Source organism: Stegodyphus dumicola, chromosome 7 (assembly GCF_044657685.1).
Source record: "Stegodyphus dumicola isolate Sdum_Otavi_A_Nest chromosome 7, ASM4465768v1".
Taxonomy (NCBI): Eukaryota; Metazoa; Arthropoda; class Arachnida; order Araneae; family Eresidae; genus Stegodyphus; species Stegodyphus dumicola.
In genome coordinates this window covers 120,790,222-120,814,691 of record NC_140774.1, presented here as the reverse complement: position 1 = coordinate 120,814,691, position 24,470 = coordinate 120,790,222, and the positions used below count along the sequence as shown (strand labels likewise).

The window sequence follows — 24,470 nt, the reverse complement described above, 5'->3', positions numbered from 1 at the left end:
AAATTTTCTGTATAATTTTAAATGTTCTTCTATCTGCAAATTCATAAAATTTTATGAGCTTAATTGAAAATTATAAAACATGCATGAATGTAGACAGAATAAACAGAAACATTTTCGAATAATTGGTTTGTATTTAAACAGTAAACATATTTTGACAAATCTAAATTTGTGTAAGTACTACCTCAAGTGCATTTAAAAAAATTTCGTCTTCAGCTGATTCATTGTTTAGCTATTTGAATAGCTTAACTTAAATCTTATTATATAAATTAATTTTAAAAAGTAAATCTTAAATCTTTAGAAGTTTAATTTTCTTGAATGTGCTTAAGCATACTGTATTTGCAGTTTTAATATACAGGGTTATCCAAATTAAACTTCCCCAACTCAGAGGCCTGTGCAGAGTGTTGTATGGGTCATAATGTGATGAAATTTTAAAAACAGACACTTCAGATCATGCGCTCGAGATTTATTGCACAAAAAAAATTAGTACAAGAAGTTGTCGATAGGTGGCGCTGTAACACTAGTAATGTGCATATTGCAGCAACGTGATTTGCAGAAATAAAGCTTCTGCGCAACGTATCCAAAAGACGAGTCCTACAAGAGTGGAAGACAGGCCTTGCACAGGCTCGTCTTCCACTTTTGTAGCTCCTGATACACAATGGTTCCTGATACACAATTTTCCAGCTCGCTGATGCACAATGGCGACTTTGAAAGACAAAGCTCTGTTAGTGAAACTTTTCTACCAGAATGACAAGAACTCCTATGCTGCGATAAGAGCATTCCGTCCGCTAAAGATCTTACACCGAGGACCAATGACACCATGCGCTCTACGAGACATGATTAAGAAGTTCGAAAGAACGGGACAGCTGGGAATTTTACCAGGTAGAGGATGACAGGTTGTGGAATCTGTACGTGTAGAGGACGTTGCTTTGGCGGTTAAGGACCCCACTAGCCAATCGCCACATGGTGTTGTCAGTGTGCCAACTGTTTCTTGTGCTGTTGATATGCCCTAAACGACCGTCTGGCGTGTGATGCGTCGAATCCTTGGTTATTTTCCCTACAAAATCCATAGTCGTCATCAGCTGTCCGACGGGGATCCTATAGTTCGGGAAACATTTGCGTTGCAGTTTCTTGCCAGAATGGAATTCGATGCTGCTTGGCCGTGGAACATCTTTTGGACGGATGAGGCCCATTTTCACCTGAATGGTCAAGTGAATACGCACAACTTCCGCATTTGGGCAAGTGAAAACCCGCGCGCAATCCATCAAGTGCCCTTGAACCCTCCAAAGGTTACTGTATGGTGCGGTTTCACTGCAACATTCGTCATTGGGCCTTATTTTTTTTTGAAGAGGTGACTCCAATAGGGTTCAAAACCTGCTCTGTCACAGGAAAACAGTATCAGGGCATGTTGACGACGTTTGTGATCCCTGAACTGCAACAACGTGGCCGCCTCCAGGACACGATATTTATGCAGGATGGTGCACCTCCCCATATCCTTCGTGGCATTCAACAGGTGCACGTGCAACTTTTACCGATGCACGTGTGATAAGCTGATGTTTCCCTACAGCTTGGCCTCCCCACTTGCCTGATCTCACACCATGCGACTTTTGGTTATGGGGATTTTTAAAGGATCGGATCTACCGAGAACACCCAGCAGCCTTGGCACAGCTGAAAGACGCAATTATTCGACATGTTCGTGGAATTAATGTGGACTTACTGCATTCCGCTGTGGAACACACTGCTTTGCGAATGGAAAGAATTGTAGAGAACCACGGCACGCATATAGAACATGTGTAGAATGTCTTGTTGATCTGCAGCGCCACCTATCGCCAACTTCTTGTACTTTCTTTTTTTTTTTGTTTGTTTAATAAATCTCAAGCGCATGATCTGAAGTGTCTGTTTCTAAAATTTCATCACATTATGACCCATACAACACTCTGCACAGGCCTCTGAGTTGGGGAAGTTTAATTTGGATAACCCTGTATTTTATCACTGCACATGAGTTCATTTTCATTTATATATAGCTAAAAGTTTTTTGCTTCTTAAGAAGAGGGTTCCATGTCTGTCTACATTCGAAATATATACTTTATTAAAAGTCGGTGCTTAACTGTTTTTTTTTTTTTTTGCTTACATCTAAACAAACTGTTTGTAAAATATTGCCATGGTCATTTTTCTGCCTGAAAGAATGGGAAATGTAAAAGTAATTTTAATCTTCAGATTTTAGAAATGTAATTTGATATTTGTAAAATACAGCTTATCATATATTTAGACAAATGGCTTACATGAATCTGTTGTATGAAAAGAGAAGATACAGTCGATTTCTTATTTCTGAATTTAAATTTTTATTAAAATAGCTGTAATCATTATGCTTTTGATCAGCGCATAATTAAGAATGTGTTAATTTAAAAAGTAGATTATTGCCATTAAAATAGATATTTCATTCCGTAGTTCCTTTGGAATGTCAAAGCTGAATATCTTAAACGTTTGTCTTGCAATTTGCCTACATCTCTTCTTGATACATCTTGGCCACCTGCTCCAGCATCTTGCAGAGAAGTATGTTTGATATTTATAGTTATGTTATATTTTATATCCTATGGCAAAAGTAACTAAAAGGTTTTTTCATTTTTCCAGAAATAATTTCTTGATTTCTGTTAACTGTAACTTAATATACTATCTATTGGTATGCCCATTATTTCTAAATCTCATTTTTTTGTTTGTTTGTTTTCAGGCAAACCCTGTAATATAATCATGGCATTTCAGGCAATGTTATATCAGGGAAATGTATGAAAAATAGCTAATTAAAAGAAATATAATTATAATGGAAAAAATGAAATTATAAATGATTGATTAGATTTTGATTTTATTATTTCAAACGTGATTATTTTCATTCACAAAATGCGTAAAAATTGAAGTAGTGCATATTAAATTTCTTTACTATTATTGGAGCAATGATAGTAATGAAATTTAACATGTTATTTTACAATTTTTTTTATTTAGAGGCAGGTGCAATAATGAAGTTTGCAACCAATGTGCAATATTGAAAAATAACATATAAAGTAATGAAAAATGCACTTTTTATTTATTTTTTATATGAATAAATGTGTTTAAATTGCAAAATTTTATTTATTTCAGTCATTCAGTGGTTAATCATGAATAATTTAATTTTCTGAACAGTTGTTTGCCTAAAATATTACATGAAAATTTTATTATAAAAATTATTTTTAGGCTTCTTCTTACTTAAAAAAATTGCATAAAACTTGGTTGATGCGAAAATATGTAAAGAGCCTAACTCCAGAAAGAAAATTCCAGGTATATTTATTTAAAATGTGTTAGTTTGCTTTTATGTTCATTAGCCTTTCAAAAAATTAATTTAAGACACATTTCTTATGTAGTTGGATCAGAAGATTGTAGCTGAAGAATTGTTCAAAGGCAAGAAAGATAATTACATTCAAAGTGTTCCCAAGCCTTTTGTCTGCAGTAGATTAGGTATTTTCCTTAATCCTTATTTTTTTAATTCATTCAGTAGAGATGTAATTTTACTGATATCAGTTTTACATAGATTGCTTTTGTATTCATTATGTGAAAAACAAACTATCTTTTTCTACTCAAATTAATTTAACTCCACTCCTTTGTATGGTAATTTGGATGCCTACAAATGTTAGTGATCACTTATACTTTTGGAAAGCCTTGGCCAAAACCTTTTAAGAGACATATATGGAGTAGATTTTAACTATAAATGCAGGATTGACACCAGAGCTAGTGGTTGCTGCACTAGTTGGCAGAATTTAGGGGTGGCAAATTTTGAGAGGCATTCCCTGTATAGATGGAAAGCTTATCTGGTGAAAATGTATAATTGATATTAATTGGAATAGCAAATTGAAAAGGCTTAAATGTTAGCTGTTTTACATTGCCTGCATAAATGTAAATTAAGTATAAGATCTACTGAAAATTCTGTCTATTTAGGATGTGAAAGAAAATAATACAGTTTTCATTCTTTTAATAATATTTACAATACAATATAATTTTGATCATTCATTTGCCAGCATGATGGCAATTTGTAGGTGTTATTTTTGAAAAATGTCTTGTCCTTACAGATGAAGAACGCGAGTATTGCTTCTGACATCTGCTTCAGTTTTAAATTTTTCCCCTTCAAAATAGTTTGCAAGGACAGAAACAAGCAATAATTGGAGGGTGTTGGGTGTGAGGAGTATGGTGGATGCAGGCCTAATTCTCTAGCCTAGCTCTGCGATTTTCTGACATGTCACCAAAACAGCATGTGATCTGATATTATCATGATGTAGTATGATGTTCCTCTTGAACATCGTTGGCATCTTTTTTTTTTTTTTTTTTTTTGACTGATTTATCTAAATGTATTTGCTGGCAGTATCTCTCCAAATTGAGCTTTTCTATAGGTTTCAAAAGCTCATCATGTATTGACCCTTGGATATCTCACCATACACAGCTGTTGCATTGCTATTTTCCTCAAAGCTGGAAGCGTGCACTTATAGTGCCTTTCAAAAACCTGGCCTGTACCAATTAAATCCTCAAAATTACAGACTCATGAGCCTCCTGTCTTCGTTATCTAAGATATACGAATTTGTGCTACTTAAAGGCCTGAATGATTTTCTCCGGAGCCAAGAAGTCCTTATTGTTGAACAATTTGTTTTCCAAGCAAAACACTGCACTTCCGAGGACAGTGGAGTTATTCACGAAGGCATTTCGTAGCAAAATGCTTACCTACTCTGGCATCTTCACACTGAGAATGCTGTCAATAAAGTGAAGAGCTCCAGATCCCAACTTTACCCCCTATTAGCTCAAAAGAGCCATATGTCTATCAGAAACAAAGTTGTTCTCTATACTTCAATTATTCGACCAATTTTTATGTACGCATGTACCATTTGGGGTACTGTTGCAAAGACTCGCATAAAAAAGTTACAAGCCTTTCAAAGTAAAACCTTACGGTTAGTCCTTAGCCTGGTTCATCCGTACTGATGTGATTCACTCAGACCTTAACATTAAATCAGTTGATGTTGTTATTAAAAATTTGTTCCTCAAAATTGAACAGATTGATAACCGAGCACTTCAACAGCTTCCTGTCTATGATCCTGGTATTCCAAGTTCACAAAAAGAGCCATCATGGGCCAAGACTACAGCATATACCCTCCTGCTAAAAAGGTGTAGACAGTTCCAGCTCCCGCACCGGGAAGGCGGACGTCTCTATCTTCTAAAATTGCTATTCCTCACTGACCATGCCAAATTGCTATATTCTACTCAAACTGAACTGAAAAGTGGCCTTCTTTGCATTGTTATCAATCTGTTCCTTTAAAAATCACATCATGCCCGTAGAATTAATTTGTGCCTTAGACATTTCCTCGCGTTTTCACAAACTTTACTACTGATTTAGTACCATATGCCAATAAGTCTCTTAATTTCTAAAATCTTTCCTCTCTGCTTTTTGCTTTTGTATTTTATCTGTCATAAAAATATAAAATAATAAACAAAATTTTTAAAAAATCAAAATGTAATGATTTTTTTCTATGCCTAAACTCTTTCAAGCTAATGTCGCTCCCTCTAGCTTGCATCAAACTAACTATTTATGTAAGTTGCCTATTTCTGCTCATTACTTAGATATTTTTATGATGTGGAGGTACATGGTTAGAACCATAGGCACTCCGAAATGCTTAATCATTGGTGTTGTCATATACACAGCATTCTCTTATTCAGGCTAAAACTCAGTTTTAGATGTGGAGAGAACAGGTTTTTTTTGGCTTGCAGTATTCTCGTTTTGTAACGATGTTTTCATAGGTAATCCATTCTTCATATCCAGTTATCATTCAGTTCGAAAAAGGTCCATTTTTATTCTAAGCAGAGATGTACATGTGACGACTCGGATCATGCAAATTTTTCTCACCTCATGAGGCACCTGTCTGGAATATTTATAGACTGATCCTGGACCTACGTGGTCTGAAATGACTTGCTAAGCTAAAATAAGCTTTTCCACAATCTACAGCGTTGTCAAAAAAGGATTTGCTCATTCATAGTCTTGATAATATTATCATCGTTCAAAGATGGTTGCCCAGAGTGTGGCTTATCACTGAGGCCAAAATCACCTGCTTTAAAATTTTCAAATTATCTCCTTCACATTCCTCTCCAAAGAACGTCACCAAATTTTGGTATGCTTCTCAACAATTCCTTCCTTGTTTAAATTTGTAAAAGATACAGTGTCGTAAATGGAGTGTAGCCACGTTTAAATGATCGCATCTCACTTAATAATAACATGGGACATTTTTGTTTCACTTAGTTTAGAAGAGCAGATGCTTATGAATGCAGCAATAAAGAGAGACAGCCATTTGTATTTCAAATGAATCCCTGCATGGATTTGAAGCCCAACATTATTGAACAGATCTTTCTGGTAGAGCTTATATTTGCCATGTCAGATGAAGAAGAGGAAAAAATGATTTATGGACATACCATGTATTTTGGATTTTCCCTATCGATGAAATAATCCATTTTGAAATCATTGTTTTGTTTGTAAATGATGCATTGGTTTAATTAGAAAAGAAATATACCAATGTGGAATTTAAAAGTTAGACAAAAATGCTGCCTTCTTCTCCCTTTTTTCTCATCTTCGATTTCAAATAAAACTCTATCAGTTTTTAAAGCAGTTATGCATAAATTTCTGCTTTCTGGAGCAAAAAATGTTCATAAAAGTGAGAGGAGTAACAGTCATATTTATATCAAAAATGAATGGGCATAGTTAAAAGAAAATTAACATATTGCCATATTAAGATAAAATAACTTGCCGAACAAGTATTAATTTAGAAACAAAAAAAAAAAAAAAATCAGTGTTATATTTGCCAATTTTCACAGCACTAATTTTGATGGTTTTACCAAAGCATCATCCTCAGCTGCCAAAGCACAAATGAACGAGATAAGATATAGTGGTAAGATAAAAATGACGAGTTAAGCTACTGGGGCCATCTATTGATGAAACGAGAACTAAATTTTCTTAAAGGCTGAAGGCAAAGAGTTCTTATTTCTTTCTTTCAGCCTTTAAGAAATTTGTGCTTTGGCAGCTGAGCATGATGGTTTGGTAAAACCATTGAAACTAGTCCTGTCAAAATTGGCAAATATAATGCTGATTTTTGTTGTTTGGTTTCTAAATTAATATTGGCATATGTAAAAAAAAAAACGGTGTGAAACATGAAAAAAAACTAAGATTTAGAATTTCGTTCCAGTGTTCTCAAAATTCTAACATTTTAGCTTTTTCTCATTTTTTTACTGTTCTTCTGAATAGATGGTACATTTGTTTTCTCTTTACTCCATCCAATGATTCCCCCCCCCCTCCCAGGGGTCCACGTAGAAACTCTGCAAAGCTGCTGGGCAGAATATGTTCCTAGGTAGTCTTGGCCATGGAGTATGTAAATTACAAACCTGGTTCTGGGGGTGACTGTTGGGTAGCAAATTGGTGATCAGTGACGCTGTGGGGGCTGTGTTACTCCAGGTGTGTTGGTGCCAATCTCTCCAAGAGAACCCTTAGTGTCATTAAGTTGACGAAAAGGGAATGCCCAAAGATTATATCCATTCAATTATTCCATTATTTTTTTTTTCTTACTTAATACATGCTCTGCTCTTAGGCACTACATGGAAAGGGAGGAGTGCCCATGTAAGTCGTAAGGAAAACTGGCTTGTATCCATGTTACACATGGAAAAATCCAGGGAAATGCCCATGCAGCTAGACTGTTTACTGGGATTTAAGCCCCCGACCGAACTACCAGTTTTTCAGCGGCAGTGTTCAGCGGCTTTTGCTGCTCGGGCGCTGGTGGGCTGATAATGATTCCATTATGAATATGGCTTTTGCTGCATCAACAAAAAAGTTTTGCTTTTGAAGAAGAGGAACATATGTCTGATAAGTTTTATCCAAAATCTATGCCAGCTCAGGGTTTTTTTTGCCTAACTTAAAATGAATCAGTTTAGGCCACTTGCGATACAAGACCAACTCATTTTTATCAGTACACAGTAAATAACATAGTTTGAAGTACAAACAGTGGGCTATTTAACATCCTCTTTTTTGTTTATATTTATGAAATATCATGCAAATTAGACTTCAAATGCTGTGCTGCAATATATAACTATTTATCTGTAGGAAGCCAAAATTTTTCTTTTTATAGATGGGATTATCTAAGTAAATAACATTTCTGAAATATATATAGATATTTTTAATTTAAAATTTGATTTTAAGCTTAATTATAAAATGTATGGTACGAGCTTTTCTTCTTTGTGATCATTTTCATATCAAATTAATAATTTTATATGAGAAGTATTTTTCATATAATATTCTGTCAAATGAACGTCAGCATAAAAATAATTTTGTTGGATTAGGTCATGACATTGAAGGAAAACTGCTTACAGTGCTAGATAACAATACCCAGTCAATCAAAGAAAAAATTGTGGTAAGTAAAAAGTGTCATAAAATTTTACTTTACTGATTATTTTATGTATTAAATTAATGAAATACATTTCTTAGAACTTACATTTGTAATATGAAAATCTAGTTTATTATTATGTTGTCAATATTTAATAAGTAATATGGAGAATTCTATATATTATTCCATAAATAGAGTGGAAAATATGTTATGTACAGTCAAAAGTCGTTAATTCGAATGCCCATAATCCGGAATGATCTATAATTTGGACCTTCAAGTTAATGTTGAAGCCTTAGTCACATATTTAAATGTTGTGTTTATGTAAATATCTACAAAAGATTAGTCTATAATTACCAGTAAGTAAATGATTCTAATAAACATTCATTGTACAGATGAAAAATGTTATATTAAATTTGCATATGCTGTTAACATGTAATAAAACTTACATTGCTGTAAAATAACATTAAAATGTAATTGGATATGACTGATCTACTTTGTTTTATTTTTCTAAATTACTGAAAGCTTAAAATGGAATTCAAAATTCTCATAAACTTTAAATAAGAAACTTGGACTGTAGGTGACATTTCTGTTAGTTTGATAATACTTTTGTTCTGTCGTAATAATGCAGACTGTTGATGTCTGTATTTAGATGGATTATAATATTTTAATTCATTTCTATTTTTTTTTTTCATACCATTCAAAAACTGCTCATATTTTCTTCTAACAGAATAGCATAATGTTTAATAATAGAACTTTAACATAGTTTAGCATTCTCGCTAACTCTTCCTGTTTGTCACGTCTCCAGGTCTTCCAGCAGATAGCTGAATCTCCTGGTTTTTAATTTTTAGCTTTTATGAAGGAAAATGTTTGCCAGCAATAAATACGGCTGCGAATATATGTGTGCGCGTGCGCAAAATACGTTTACAAATGCGAATTTAATGTATGACGGACGGTATAAGCTAAGCTAAAATTATCGAATTCAGTTAATGTTGCAGATTGCATTATTCCTTAATCTTCGAATTGGATCCGGCTTATTATTTTTTGCAGACTGTTAGACCAATTTTATAAAAGTAAGCTTGAACTTTCGATTATGTCAAATAGAATTTCTGATATATATTTACTAATATGTAAAGGATCTACAAAGCGAAAGTATGTTTCGAAGTCCATTAAACAAAAAGTGGAATTGCTGCAAAAAATAGATAAAGGCATATCCTTTGTTTATCTAAACTTTAACGTTTGTTTATCTAAACTTTAACGTTTGTTTATCTAAACTTTGTTTATCTTTAACGCCATGACACGCAATGAATTAGAAGTTGATCTGTCAGCACTATCCTTATCTTCAGGGCAGATGTTTTTATTTTATTTGGCTTATAAGTCCTTACTAAATGTAGTATTTCATCTCGATGTACTCCGTCTTTGATATGATTTAAATCAAATTCCTCGTCATTATAATTCGCTTCCGATAGCGAAGAAAGTGACAGAGGTTATTGAAAACGAAAAAATTTCGATTGACAAATTAGTTGGTATTCTCGACACAGCAATTATAGGACTTGAGCAGCGGAACTTTGTAACTGAACAAGAAATTATGTCTGTTTATAGAATTAAAGAGAATGTATTATCACATAAATAACGAAGCAACTTAAACAACTTACATTGAAAGAAATGTGTAATAAAGTAAACAAATTAATATTAAGCTCTTTTTTTTGTAAATTTTGATACCCTTTAGATCATAATTGTTCTTTATTTCATAAATTACAGTTTCATATTTTTAATTTATAATTTCTGCATGCCATCTTATCAGATTTAAACTGAGGATCTATAATCCGGAATCGCTGAAGTCCCGACGAGTTCGGATTAATGACTTTTGACTGTATATGGTTTCTAGAGTTATATGCCTTCTGTTTTGTACTATGTTATATATAGGTTATATTTTTTCTAGAGTTTTTCCCTTTTGAAATATGCACACATACATAAATTAATATTGGCATATGTCATCACTCACTCACACACACACACACACAAAGAAAAAAGAGGAGATATTATTTTATTCCCTTAAGCACAGATAATTTCTAAATTTAAAATAGGCAATGAATTAGAATAATAGGCAGTAAGGGTCTGCTCTGAAATATGAAAATTAACATTATTTTTGTGTCATTCATTGTTAAAACTTAAGCTATATGTTATGCTAATCTAAATTTCATAGGAACAGGATAATAACATAAATTCCCATTTGCTGATTTTTTATGAGAATTTTTGATTTTCAAATTTGAGAACGTTTGATTTGATTAAATCTTGTTTTTTTTTTAACTATATTCAGTTTTATATATTTATTTATGTGTACTTCATATCCATTTATAACATATATTTTCAACTTGTTTTACTTTGTAATGATATCAGTTGGTTTGAAATAAGTGTAAATTTAATACTTCAAAGAAAGTAAATAAATAAATTTGTGTGATTTAAAGTTTTTGAAAATATACTGTGCCATACGTATATTCTTTATTAAAAAAAAGTTAATATTTTACTAGCTTTTTAAACAGTATTTTAAAAGCATGTAAAAGAAATAAACATGAAATCTTCAATCGCAGCAGTTGGAAATCTAATAAATATATCAAAATATAATAGCTGATAATAATGCTTTCTTTACTTTTCATGTACAGTACAATCGGGACTTCAGTGATACTGGATTTTAGATCATCTGTTTAAATTTAGTAAAATGATGTGTAGGCATGGCAATATTGGTGTTTCACATTTTATTTAGATGATACAGAAAAATGCTAAGACCCATGGACTTCGGCTGCATGTACCAGCATCGACCAGACATTTCCGAATGGTTTCCCTTGATACCACCAGATGCCTGGAAGCTGGTAAATGACGTCGAATCGACATCGACTACAACTAGCGACGTTGTTGGCATGGAAGTGGCCACTCATATGATTGTGCAATCCTTGTGCTCATTTGTGTTTCTGGGATGCTTTGACCCTTTGCAACTGTAGACTATCCCTGCTGTGCTCCATTATCACCTACATTGAGCAACTACCATATCATTCCGACCGAAGTGGCATCTGTTCAACCAACCTGCTTCCCCGAAGCCTACTGTACGCCTCTTCTCAAAGTTGCCGTTATCCCTCGGAGGCATTTCTAGTTGTAATGCTGTCCATTCAAGTCAGCAGATTTGTTTAAATAGCCTTATGGCACAAGCAATTATGCTTTTTTAACTCTCCCAACTACGCATCTCATATGCGCATAGCATGTTTACCCTTGTCTCATTAGCATTGAAATTTCTCATACCAGACTACATTCCTGCCGAGTTTCGTGATTGCAGCTCAGTTTCTTTTTGGTACATGTATAATATATATATATATATATATATATTGTGACAGTATATGTGAGTAGTTTGCTGAGCATCCATAAAGTATGAGATGTATATACAAAAGATAATATATTACATTTTCTTGAAACATATACCATATTTTCTCGTGTATTCCCCCCTCATTTTTTATAGGTTCTTAATTTTTTTTTTTTTTTTGATATTCATGTAATTTTCCACTTCTACTGTACAAAGTTTTCCCTTTTGAAGGCCTGTTTATTGGTAAATTGTGTTTCCTTGATTATTATTATTTTTATTCAGTGTATTCAATTTACATTTGCATTTTCCCATTAGCATTCCATCTATTTTATTTTCCCATCCATTTGTTATTTCAAACACATTGTTGCGTTTTGCTTTTCTGACACCAATTGTTTACGTTATTTTCTTTCTTTACGTTACGTAAGTTACGGGTTTTGTACAGATTTGGAGTGAATAATGGCCACAGCACTTTATGATGAAGTATCGAAACACACTTCATTTAGCCAATATTAATCAGGACAGCTCCAAAGCACTTTTTACAGTTGTCAAAGATCTACTATAAACACGATGGAACAATCAGCAACACAGCCTTCACACTGTCAGCCAATAAAGGAGGTGACAGCTTCACTGCAAAGCACCAGAGTACAGCTGACTCTGCTCGGTCGTTCTCGGAACTCCACGTACTTTCGAGACTCTCCACACTACAACTCGCGATGCACTCGACAACTCACAAGCACAGCTCCCGACTCTTCAGTTCAGTCATTCCCAGAGCTTAACGCACTCTCTCAACGATGCACTAACTGCGATACACTAAGAGACTCTTCGATGCACTCGACGACCCACTCGGCACTCGCTGCCCGGCTGTCAACTCGATCGCCTCACGTTCGTATGGCTTGTGTTCGAGAACATTCTGGGCTAAACTGGTAAGAATTCATTCCAGAAAGTTCTCCATCCGGGCGATCTTGGCAACCCCGTCTTCCCTTGCCATTTCATGGCAACCCTAAATCTGCTTTGCAGGGAAGCTATCTTAATGCACCTTGACATTTCGTAACACTGCCCCCTCCTAAGGACTGCACATCCCGGGCAGTACAACCCTTGGTCAGAAGCCAAATTCGATACAATCAAAACGTTTTAAAACAAACAGATAACATAATTAAAGAAACTAATATTTACACTATGTACAAGTTACGTAAGCAAATTAAACACATAACAGTTTTAAATTATACAAATTAAAGTTAAGAATGAATTTCAGTCTCAGTCTTTTCATTAAGTTATACCCAGGTCAAATACTTTTCCACTGCAGTTCTCAGATGCATTTATGTTTTTTCTGTTTTGCATATCACAGTCTGAAGATACTTTCAGACTTTTCATCCACAGGAAGATCTGTAACAGTTTGTTCAATACTCATTAGTTCATTCTCAGCAGGCATATAATTCACCTCAGTATTTTTAGCAATTGATACATGCTTATTTTCCTCCATTTCCTGGGAACCAGTTCCGATGTTTGCACGAGGGTCACGATCCTTTACAAGCAAAAGTATCCGGGTTTAGAATCAAGTTTTTGTCTGTAAAACCTGCACTATGAGACGCACACGTAGTTTGCGAAGTGGGCGAATTTTCTTGCAATACTGGAGCACTCTGCGTAAGTTGTACATCAGCTTCTCCCATCTCTGCATCACATGCACTTTCAGATGGTTCAATACTTGCTAACTGCGACTTTGTAACTTCACTATCAGTTTCGTTGAACTTAACAGTCGCATTTTCACTTTCTTTCACTTCCACTTCAGGCACTTGAGAATCAGGAACTTTATTTACATGAATTATTTCTTCACCTCTTTCAGAAGCTTTACAAGCCACTTCATTTATTTCTTCATCTTTATAAACAGTATTATCACGGTCTTCCAGTTCAACTCGGACACCTGAGAATGAGAAGCGTCTTCCCTGTCTTTTTCTTCATCTTTTCGTTCTCTTTCTTTAATCTCGTAAAATGTTTCATCTTTTATTTCTTTAGCTTTCTCGGATACTTCACTACTACTTCCTTCATTTCTTCATCTTCTGGTTCTCAGATGCCACTTCTCTCATTTGCACATAGTCTTTTATGGCTCCAGTTTCTTCTGTAAGCTCAATTTTCACCGATTGGAGTTGCTCTCGCACCTTTTCTTGGCCAACATTTATTTGTTCTCGCCGGGTTTTCTTATCTTTTAGTCCCACTCTCATCTCTTTCTGTGTGGCTTTGATCTCAGCTGTCATCTCTTTATATCCAGATTTTATCTCAGCATATCCAGCTTTTATCTCGACTTATCCGACTTTTAACTCTCAGTTCGGCTTTCATCTCTTCCTGTCTGGCTTTGATCTCGACTAAGAAGTCCATCAAAATCTTCACTTCCTCGGCCATAGCTTTCCTCTGCAGGCGGGTCACTGGCATTCACTCGCAAATCCCACTTCTGCCACCAGTTGTTACGTTTTTTTCCTTCCTCTGACACCAGTTGTTTATTTTTTCCTTCACGTTCGTATGGATTTGGAGTGAATAATGACCTTAGCACTTTATGATGAAGTATCGAAACACACTTTATGATGAAGTATCGCCTCTTTATTATTTATTTATTTATTGATGAGCTTTATGATGAAGTATCGCCATCGCCTCCGCACGGACTAACTAGATGAGACACACTATCTCTCACTCTAGACGAGGCACTCATTCACTGACTGCGGACCAGCAGGGTGTATATAGCTTTTGGCTTGTGTTCAAGAACATTTTGGGCTAAACCGGTAAGAATTCGTTCCAAAAGGTTCTCCATCCGTCCATGGCATATCGGCAATTTTGTTGCCAAATGGGCGATTTATCGCCAAATGTGGCAACCCTGCCTTCCCTTCCTAAAACTGTTTTGCAGGGAAGCTATCTTACCGCATTTTGACGTTTGGTAACAATATATTGTGCAGGTTCTTTTTTAAGCAACCAGGTAATGGCAGGTATTCTCACACTTAAGAAACTTTCCAAATGTATGATTTCACCTTACTTTTATTATTTATGTTCCGACTCTTTTTAGCCTTAGCTACTGTTCTGTTCAATCTTTCGAAATCTGGGACGTTTGCTTGCCTTCCCTTCTCCTTCGTTTCTCTGGTATCTCTTTTAGGAATTGTGGTTAAGACTCATTTGTGTGAGATGCTTCTGGGGCTTTATAAAGTAATTGAACTGGAGTGCAATGTGTCTGGTTCAGTTACTATCAGATATCAGGTCAGTTTTCATCAGATATTACTATGTTAATTTTATTATGTATTCTTATTGGAATGTAGATTTCTTTTTAAAATATGATGTTGTGATAGTTACCAGTAATTTATCCATGATTGCTTTTCATTTATATTCTTAATGTAATGCATTCTTTGGAAATTAAATTACTTGCATGGTTTTCTGCTCTCAATTTTGGAACAATAAAATTAATTTAAAAAGGGCGAAATATGCAAGGAAATTATGTTTCTTTGTGCCTTTCAGAAACAAATTCTTGGGAATGATTACAGAAAAAGTTTGAAACAGCTTTGCAGAAAAATTTCAAATTATCTGTAGTCAGGAGGCATTGTCTGATGTTGAGAAATATAAAGATATGGATTTGGAAGAATTAAAACATTTTTAGGACCTTTTGTCTTTAACTTTTAGATTTAATGATAAGGATCTTCAGTGTCATTTTGCTTTCAATAAAACAGGTTGCAGAAATATTTTGTTGTCCCGTTTTCTTGAAATGAATATATGTTCTTTTCATATGCCTCTCTTTTTTTTTTTTTTTTTGACAAGTAGGAAAAGAAATATATTATCTAATTGATTATGTATTGTTTCGTGTTATTTAATATTTTTTTAACTCTCTTGTTAGTAACCATTGAAAGAAATGTATAATATATTCAACAAACGAAATATATGGGAAGTATTTTTTTCCAGTCTGTTTAATATTTCTCTGGAAAATCTGTATGTAACATACTTTTCATGCCAAGGAAAATGCCAGCAAAATATATTTAATGTTAAAATCAGGAGATGCGAATTAGTTGCAACAGAAATGCACATGTTTTGTGAATACTTGTGTCCAACAATTTAAAACTGGCATTTCTTAGATTCTGTATTCCCTTTCCTCCCAAGAAGTACCATAATCAAGTTAAGATTAGGGAAAGGAGGGGAAATCAAGTAAAATGTCTTTGTAAATGTTATAAAATAAGAATGTGTTCTGTGTACATGTTAAATGCTTGTTTGGTATGATGTTACACTATCTGCAAATCAATGCAATTTTATGTTCCAGTTATTTGTATTTGAATTTTTAAAGTTATAGTTAAATTGAATGCTGTTCACTTAAAAATCGTCCTGAATAATACATCTATGCAAAAATTTAAAAAATAATAATAATAATAATAATAATAATAATAATAATAAATAAATAAAATAAAATAAAACTGGAAGATGTAAAAATAGCTATTTTTTATTTTTTAATTCATTAACATTTTTTTCTACAAATATATTTAAATGAAAATGTGGTAATAGCAAAATTTAATGACCCATTTTATTAGATTTTTAAAAATATATAATGATGATGAGATAACATTGATATTGTTTCACAAGTTTCTTCCTTCCTTAAAAAAAAAAAAAAAAAAAAAAAAAAAAAAAAAAAAAAAAATTCTTCATCAGCTTCTGGTTAACACATTTCAAAATGCTAACAATTATGACTGAGCTATTGTTGTATTGCATAAGAAAGATTATTAAATTGTATTTTTGGCAATTTCTTCTCCCTGAAGGGCATTATATAGTTGTGCAAAAACAGGGTCACATCGGAGTGGAGTGGGAATCCAAAGAACTTAAACTTTACACCTTTTATTTTTTTCGTAATCCTAAAACAGAAAAATAATATATAAGAGATATAATGAAAATGTGATTGGATATCAAAACATTTGATAATAATTTGCTGACTTGATTTCAGTATGATATTATAAGGAAATTATTGTCTTTCTTCATGCATATTCTTATGGTTCTTAGTAACTGGTAGCACGTCTTGAGTATCAGTTGGAAGATTCATGACAAGATCATAGATTTTTCGTGTTTCTTGCTGTGAAAAATCTAATACTGCATAATGTATAGCAGTTTGTCTTGGCAAAAAATCAACAGATATTTCTTGTGAACTAAATGCTATGTTTACAAGGTCTTTCTTTATTGTTATTGATTGGTTGTGCATTGTGTAACAGCTTGCTGTATGTGTTCGGTGATTTTCAAGATTGATGAGTTTTATTAGGAGTGTGCTAACATGAATTTTGCATCAGGCATTTTTATAGAAAGTCATGAAACCTTAAATAAGTTTGTACTGTTCCATGTCTGTGTACAGTGTTATAAATGATTTAAAAGCTTAAAAGCCTTAATGGGCAGTGGTATATAATATATCTATCGGAAGTTTGTCAGTTTTTTTAACCTCCCCCCCCAAAAAAAGAGCTTCAAGGTGTGTTTGTAGCTTACCTCTATTGAAGAGATGTTCTTCTAAATTATTCATCGAAAAGTTGAAAAGGGATACAAGAGGCTGAAAATTGAAATAAAAGCTTTGAGGTGTATTAAATAATAAAATCATTTAATGGCTTTCCTTACTGAGCAAAGTGATATATTACAACCTGTATTTACATAAAATTAAAAATGGTCCCTTATTGTGCCAGTAACCGAAAGTGTGTGGCGGTATGGGCAGGTTTGGCATCATAGCAGGAAGCATGTTCTTTTGATATATTATCTAAGGCATAAAATATAATAATTTCAAAAATGTAACTTTAATTTTTCAGCTGAGTCATGTTTCATTTTTTAACTTTTTATTTTCAACTGAGTCCTTATAACATTATACTAGTTCCGTTACAGCATGATACTGTTTACTCATGCAGTGTTATATATGCTAAATTTTTTTTATAAAATAGAAATACAGTCGATTCTGGTTAATCGGACCGCATCGGGAAGCGATCGTTTTGGTCCTAAGAACCGGCTGGTCCGATTACATGAACATGTTGTATTTTGTAAGACGGGATGTGCTATATGTAGCAAACAGTAAATGTACATGTAAACCATATACTAAAATGTAATTATGACCTCTATTGTGAAGTACACCACGTATTGCAAACATCCATGTACACACAAGAACTACAGTCAAACTTTTTTCATTGAGAAAATTAATTTAGAAACAAATTCTAAGAAACGATCTCCACGATACTCAGCATGCAAAGCACAATAAAAAGTTCTTACCAAGTTCCAGTCAACATTTTAAGAACTTACCCAATGTGATCTGACACGTTCTCTTGACGAATTCGGACGAACGAACTTACGACTTAACGAAATCGGCACAAACATTTGATGCAGCAATGGGACTGCCTTCATTTCCCTCCTGCATGAAATAGCGATGCAAAGTTTTAATGCATTTCCTCCTATCCTGTGTTGTCACTTGCACCAACTTATTAGCGGCATCATCATCATCACTTTCTTGGTCTTTCGGTGCTGTTATATGTTTTGCTGCAACTCGAGCAACAATTGCAGCATCGTAATCTTCATTTTCATTGTAGCATTGAAGCTCATTGTTGATGGATAAAAACTCTTCGCAATTTTGTACCTGTTGAAGTTCCACATGTCCATCATCATTTTCACTTTCAATGAACATGCCAACATCCATCTCCAAAACCAAGTGCTTAAAGCCACAGTGAGAAGAACAGTTTTGAATTGTCTCACTGCTCACTTTTCGCCAGCTATCGGCCACAAATGTAACTAGTTGTAAGATGTTGACCTTTGCACTGACTTTGCTGGCTTTTGACGATGAGGTCAGCAAACTTTCTTCAAATACTTCAAGGGTGTAATTAACAAACCTTGCAGGATAAAGGGTCTTTAAATTTTTGATGATGCCCATGTCCATTGGCTGGACAAAAGCTGTGGTCTTGGGAGGTTTAAACTGCAGAGCTGGCTTCCACCCAGGATATATTTGGGTATACCCATATGGAATTGAGTGCCAACCCAGCAAGGAGATGCCAGAGAGGACCATCCCACAATAACACAACTCCATGGACACGGCAAATTTAATGTTCTATTACTATAAAAAAAAAAAAAAAAGAGGGTTCACAACATGGGCATGGTTACGGTGCCCTTGAAGAGTTGCTAAAATTCTATTATCATAATGCATAAATCAAGTAATAGGGGATTACAACTGAATATGAACATACATACACTGTTGTTGCATTACATATGATTAAGAGGTACAAGTGCGTAGATTTACGTAGAGTTACAAAGTTAATAATAGACATTCATATGATATTGGTGCAATTATATATATATAGAAACAAAGAGGTTTTCACAACATGGGCACGGGTATGGGGCCTTTGAAGAGTTGTTAATATTATATTGTTATACTGCATAAATCAAGTAATAGGGGAATACAACTGAATATGAAAATACATACACTGTTGTTGCAGTACATATGATTAGAAATTCCAGCTGGATGTTCTCGTTGTAGCTCTCTGTCTCAGTCCTTCAGCCATTTTTTAAAAAGTTCAGGAGGTCAACCACGCATTTCTCTTCGCACGATACATAACTGGTAAACTGTCTATTCTAAGTCTTTTAAAGCAGCGAGGCGTGGTGCTTTTTTCTATAACCAACAACTTCCTCTTGTCCTTTCCTGACATGTTTGAGCAGCACAAGACAGTTACGCGATCCATTTCTGTTTTGGAGCCAGAGAGTGCAACATGTTTGTAACTTAACGAGTCGTCTGGTGTAGCACGATAATACAGCCCAGTTTCATCAGCATTGTAGATTTCATCAGCTGAAAAAGTTTCAAGAAGCTCAGGTGGTTTTTCTTATTTCCATTCTTCAGCACCTGCACTCTCAGAACTTTCTTTCTTGCCATGTGCTTTCGTGAATTTTGTCATGTCTAGATTTCCATCAAGACAACCAACTGTCCATAGCTTTAAAGTCATCGTGGCCCAGCTTTTTAGCGAGTTCTTCTGCTTTGTATTTTAACATTATTTATTGAGTGGCTTACTCGCACAGCTTGACCAGTAACAATGGTTAACCATTCTTTAAGGGCCTCATCGACGTCTGGATCCTTTCCTTCATGCTTCCGTTTTTAGGAAGTTTCTCCTCGTCCTTCACATTGTGCCCATTCTTCTTGCAGCTCATTTGCTTGTTTTATCAAGCACGGAATTGTAGTCTTTGCCAATCCGGTAATTTCCACCAACCAACACTGACTAGTGTTTCATATTTGTTGCTTGATTTTATCCAGGAAACCAATTTTTTCAGCTAACGTCCCGTCTCGTAGTGGCATTTTGGCAGGGGAGAAAAGATGCGCGTACAGTTCATTGACCAAAGTGGTCTGAAGAAACCTTGGTGTTTGGGGGTCAAGATGTTGAGGTAAAGAGGGAGATAAAATGCTTGCCATTCAAAGCTTTGTCACTAAAATCACCCCAAAAGGGTGGTGCAATGATAGTTTTCTTGTGTAAACTTTAATCATGGTTGACAGGGAGCCGGACACTCTATTGTTCATTTCCTCGAAAATCGGAGACGCAGTGGTTTTGCTCTTGTCATGCAATTTAAGAAATTCCTGACCTTTGATAAAAGCATTCTCCTGGGGAATTCATCCTTCCATATGACGCAGACCACCTGTACATCCACTGTACGTGGCCAACTTGTGGCTTCCGTTTCTTTTTCATTCTCATGTCTTTTGGTCCAAATAAGCGAATAATATTAGGCTTATGTACATAGGATTTGTTTTGGTTCTTTGGGATTCGGTCCGAAAAAGTGGTTGGTCCGATTATTTGGTGGTCCAATTAACTGGATTCGACTGTGTTGAATTTAAATCACTTTCAAAAGCCTATTACACATATTTTATATAAGTATGTTAAACTGTGTGGCATCATCAATGTGCCTAAAAACATAAATTTTATTTCTAAAATTTTAAATTTACAGAGAAATTTTACCTCAGACTTGTATAACTAAATTCAAGCACCCATTTCTATAGACACTCATCAGAAGTATGCAAAAATAGATTTAAAAAGCAAAAATTAACAATTGGCATGGGGAAGAAAATGCTTCACAGAGGGCAGTGGTATAAAATATACAAGAGCCTTCAAAATTTAGGATTTCACTCAAAAAATTTTTCTTAAACTTTGAATTGTGTGTTCTTAGGGTGTACCACAATTTAAAAATTCTTTTATATACCAACCCTGAAAGGGTTAAATGTTTCTTAGACTAGTCAATACTTAGCTAGTCATAGTATCTTTTAGAGACTAACTTGGTGCTAGTTCATAAAATTTTATTTTGAAATCATTGATTGATTGTTTTAAACTTTGTGATGATTGAAGAATTTTAGTTTTATTATATCATTAGATTGACAAACAAACATTAAGAAACAAAATGCATTGTCACAATGTTTATCTTACTTACATCTCCCTGTCAGGGTTAAAAAGGCAAATATTTTGCAATCTCTGAGAAACCAGAGTTGCCAACTCTCCCGATTTTCGACCAATCTTCCGCCAACCCGATTTACAATATATTTCTCCCGACTTTTTCTTAAAATTTCTCGCGATTTTTATGGAACTTGGCTTAATACTTATATCAAAAAAATATATTTTATATCAAAAAAAAAAAAAAAAAAAGTGATTTTGGACGCCTGAAAGCAATCGAATTTTCTCTAGATCATATCTAAAACAAAACCTTGCGAATCAGATAACTTCTGCTTTGTGAGTGAGAGCATTATACGTATCCCAGAAATGTCGTTCTCCAGTTTTCCAATGGGCATCGAACTCCACTGCGTGTCAGCTGGCATATATTAGCCAATGAGGACAAGGCAAGCTGTTATTTGGATGTTCTTTAGTTATTTCGTTCAATTTGTCCTGAGTTGTGTGAGTGCACGTGCCTTCGGGAAATAGTTTTAGAAATTATCTTTTGTTATGTCTGCAAGAAAGGTGAAATACTCGTGTAAGTTTCAAAAATCGTACACAGTTGACTTTCCTTCCATTATTTCCTCAAGGAAATGTAATAAATTTGCGATGTGTACCGCCTGTCGTTGCGATTTCTCGATTTCGCAATGTGGAAGGGTGGATGTTCTCAAACATGTGCGAACACAAAAACACAAGGATAACATGAGTTGTTTTTTAAAAAAATGAAAAATTAAATATTTCTTCGGAAACAAAGGACCAAAAAGTTATTAATGCAGAATGTCTGTTCTCTGCCTTTTTACTGGAGCACAACCTGCCACTGAATGCATCGGATCACGCTGCAGCTTTATTTAGAAAAATGTTTCCCGGTAGTGAAATTGCTAAGAAATACTCAAGTGAAAGAACCAAAACAGGCGCAATTGTTAAAGAAATGGGTTTGAAAAATAAATCTTCAGTTATTGATTGCACTAAAACAGCTCCGTTCTGCCTCTCTACGGATGGAAGTAATAATACAGATTCAAAACTGTATCCAATTGTTTCTTTTTTTAATCCAGAGTCTTCAGAAATTGAGTGGAGTTTACTTTCTGTCCTCACTTTAGAAGGACATTTGACAGGCTTTAATATACCACAGCTAATTATTAAACTTTAAAAGAAAATGCAGGCCCTCTGGATAATTGTTTAGCACTTGGTGCCGATAATGCACCAGTATTGGTAGGCTTGAGGACTGGTGTTACAGGCATCTTAAGAAAGGATAATTCAGATTTGCAGATTATGAGGTGCACCTGTCACCTCTTAAATTTAGCAGCTGAAAAAGGGGCAGCTTCTTTACCAGTAAATGTGGATGAACACATTGTTGATATTTATTATTATCTTGAAAGGAGTTCTAAAAGGAAGGAAAAATTTAAACAGTTCCAACAGCTGCATAGCAGCAGTTTACAATTAGAAAACTTGAATGAAGTTATAAAATCAGCTAGGATTGACACCCAGTGGAGTGTAATTGGAAAACTGAAAGGTGCTGATGTAATTTTAAAATATAGTGAACTGTCTAGAATTGTGTTGGCCATCTTGACAGTTCCCCATAGTAATGCAGAGTGTGAGAGGATTTTCAGTGTTGTTGCGTAAATGAGGACTAAATTTAGATCTAATATTAGTGATGACACATTAGAAAAACTTTTATTAGCGAAAGTAGGCCTACGTGGCAATTGCTGTGAACAAAATTAGGAATTTTTTTTTAAAGAAAGCAAAATCTGCCACTGTTTATAACATTTGTACGAAAACTGATTAAAGTGTCTTTTTTTTTTTTTTCTTAAACGATGCAAGTAATAAAAATGTTTTTTTTTTTTTTTTTTTTTTTTTTTATGTGTAAGCTATTTTTGTGTTGCTTGCATTTAAGAATTAGTTACTATTTAAAGTTAATTCATTATTAAAAACTATATTTTTATCATTTAAAAAGTCTTTTTAACATTGTGAAAAATCTCCTGATTTCTTAAAAAAACTCCTGATTTTTTAGTGTCGTAGGTTGGCAAGTATGATAATATTTTCGCAGGTTTCTGTTTTAAACATGAACTGTTGCTGATAACTCATTTTGTCAACTTAATTTTGGCATTTTTCATTGGTTATTTGTTTCAGTGTGCATAATGACGACCCTCTCCAAAAAAAAGCATGAACTAAGCTTAAACATTTTCAAAATTCATTGTGCTGTTTTCTGTTATATCATGTATACCATTCACTCTATAGGATTTTATGATGGAAGAAATATTTTAAAAAATTACTAAGTTTTATCTCAAGAAAATATTAAAATTTTGTTCTGGAGAAGTTTAGAGGCTCTTGGAATTCTTTCCTTAATTTGTAAACATAAAAAGCATTCCAAAATTTAACAAGCATTTATTTACTTGAATTCCAGCTGTTATTTTATATCTTTTTTTAATCTTAGCTGTTTCCATTTTGTATATCAGAGTTGAAATATAAAACAATATCTGTCTTGGTATATAATCAAATATGATATAACAAAGAAGATTTTCTGTGCATGTAATTTTTTTTTCTCTAATAAAACACATCAACTTATGTATCTTGCATAGCTGTGTCTTAAGCACCAATAATTATACTGAGAAACATTATTCTTTTTTATATTTTTTAGTATATGTTGCCTGTAACCAAATATGATCGGCATGGATACAAACCTCGGCCAAGAGTGTTAGTTGTAACAAAAGAATCATTGTACTTACTGGATGGAAGGAACTTGAAAATAAAACAACAAATATCATTAGATAATCTTAAAGGTAAACAAGTAGAATTTATTTTTTAGCTTCATTCATAGCTAAAAATATTATTTAAAGCAAAAGAAATAATAAAATGAAAAAATACTGATATTTTTGTTTAGTAGTGTAGTAATTAGAATATTCAGCTCGAGTAGGAAAAACTTTATTTACTCTAATAAAGTTTCCAAAAATTTTTTTGTGTGTTTGCACTGAGGGAGAAAAACAATTTATGCAATTAACTAATTGAAAAATTTTCATGTGCTTGATTTTTTAAAATATTTTTCAATAGGTTTATAGTTTTCATTAAAAAATTATTGTTGTAAAAAATTAACTAAATGAATTATCATAACCTATCCATCTAGAGGGACAAATATCATCTAAAAAGGAGTTTGTGGATATACTAGTTAGAATAGTTCTTTTAAAAAATAAAAAAATAAAAAATCTTTTTTTTACTGTCATGTTATTAATAATTCTTATTTTAAGTTTGATAATTTCAGTCTTAAAACTATTCATAGAAGTCTAATAATTT

General features: G+C 33.8%; 1 protein-coding gene across 5 annotated transcripts in view; it reads left to right on the top strand.

Annotated features, from left to right (window-relative positions):
* Positions 1 to 24,470, top strand: part of Myo61F (unconventional myosin 61F) — a 225,143-nt gene that overhangs the window by 186,438 nt on the left and 14,235 nt on the right. For 4 of the 5 annotated variants that reach the window (XR_015042187.1, XM_035351277.2, XM_035351276.2 and 1 more), the window contains exons 24-28: positions 2,446 to 2,550; positions 3,223 to 3,306; positions 3,390 to 3,483; positions 8,380 to 8,450; positions 23,821 to 23,962. Coding sequence is in view for 4 of the 5 variants with exons in the window: in XM_035351277.2 (XP_035207168.2) it covers positions 2,446 to 2,550; positions 3,223 to 3,306; positions 3,390 to 3,483; positions 8,380 to 8,450; positions 23,821 to 23,962 (496 nt within the window). In the remaining variant the exon portion in view is untranslated. Of the gene's footprint in view, positions 1 to 2,445; positions 2,551 to 3,222; positions 3,307 to 3,389; positions 3,484 to 8,379; positions 8,451 to 11,184; positions 11,883 to 23,820; positions 23,963 to 24,470 lie in introns of those variants that run through there. The other variant, XM_085820766.1, reaches the window with a different exon arrangement.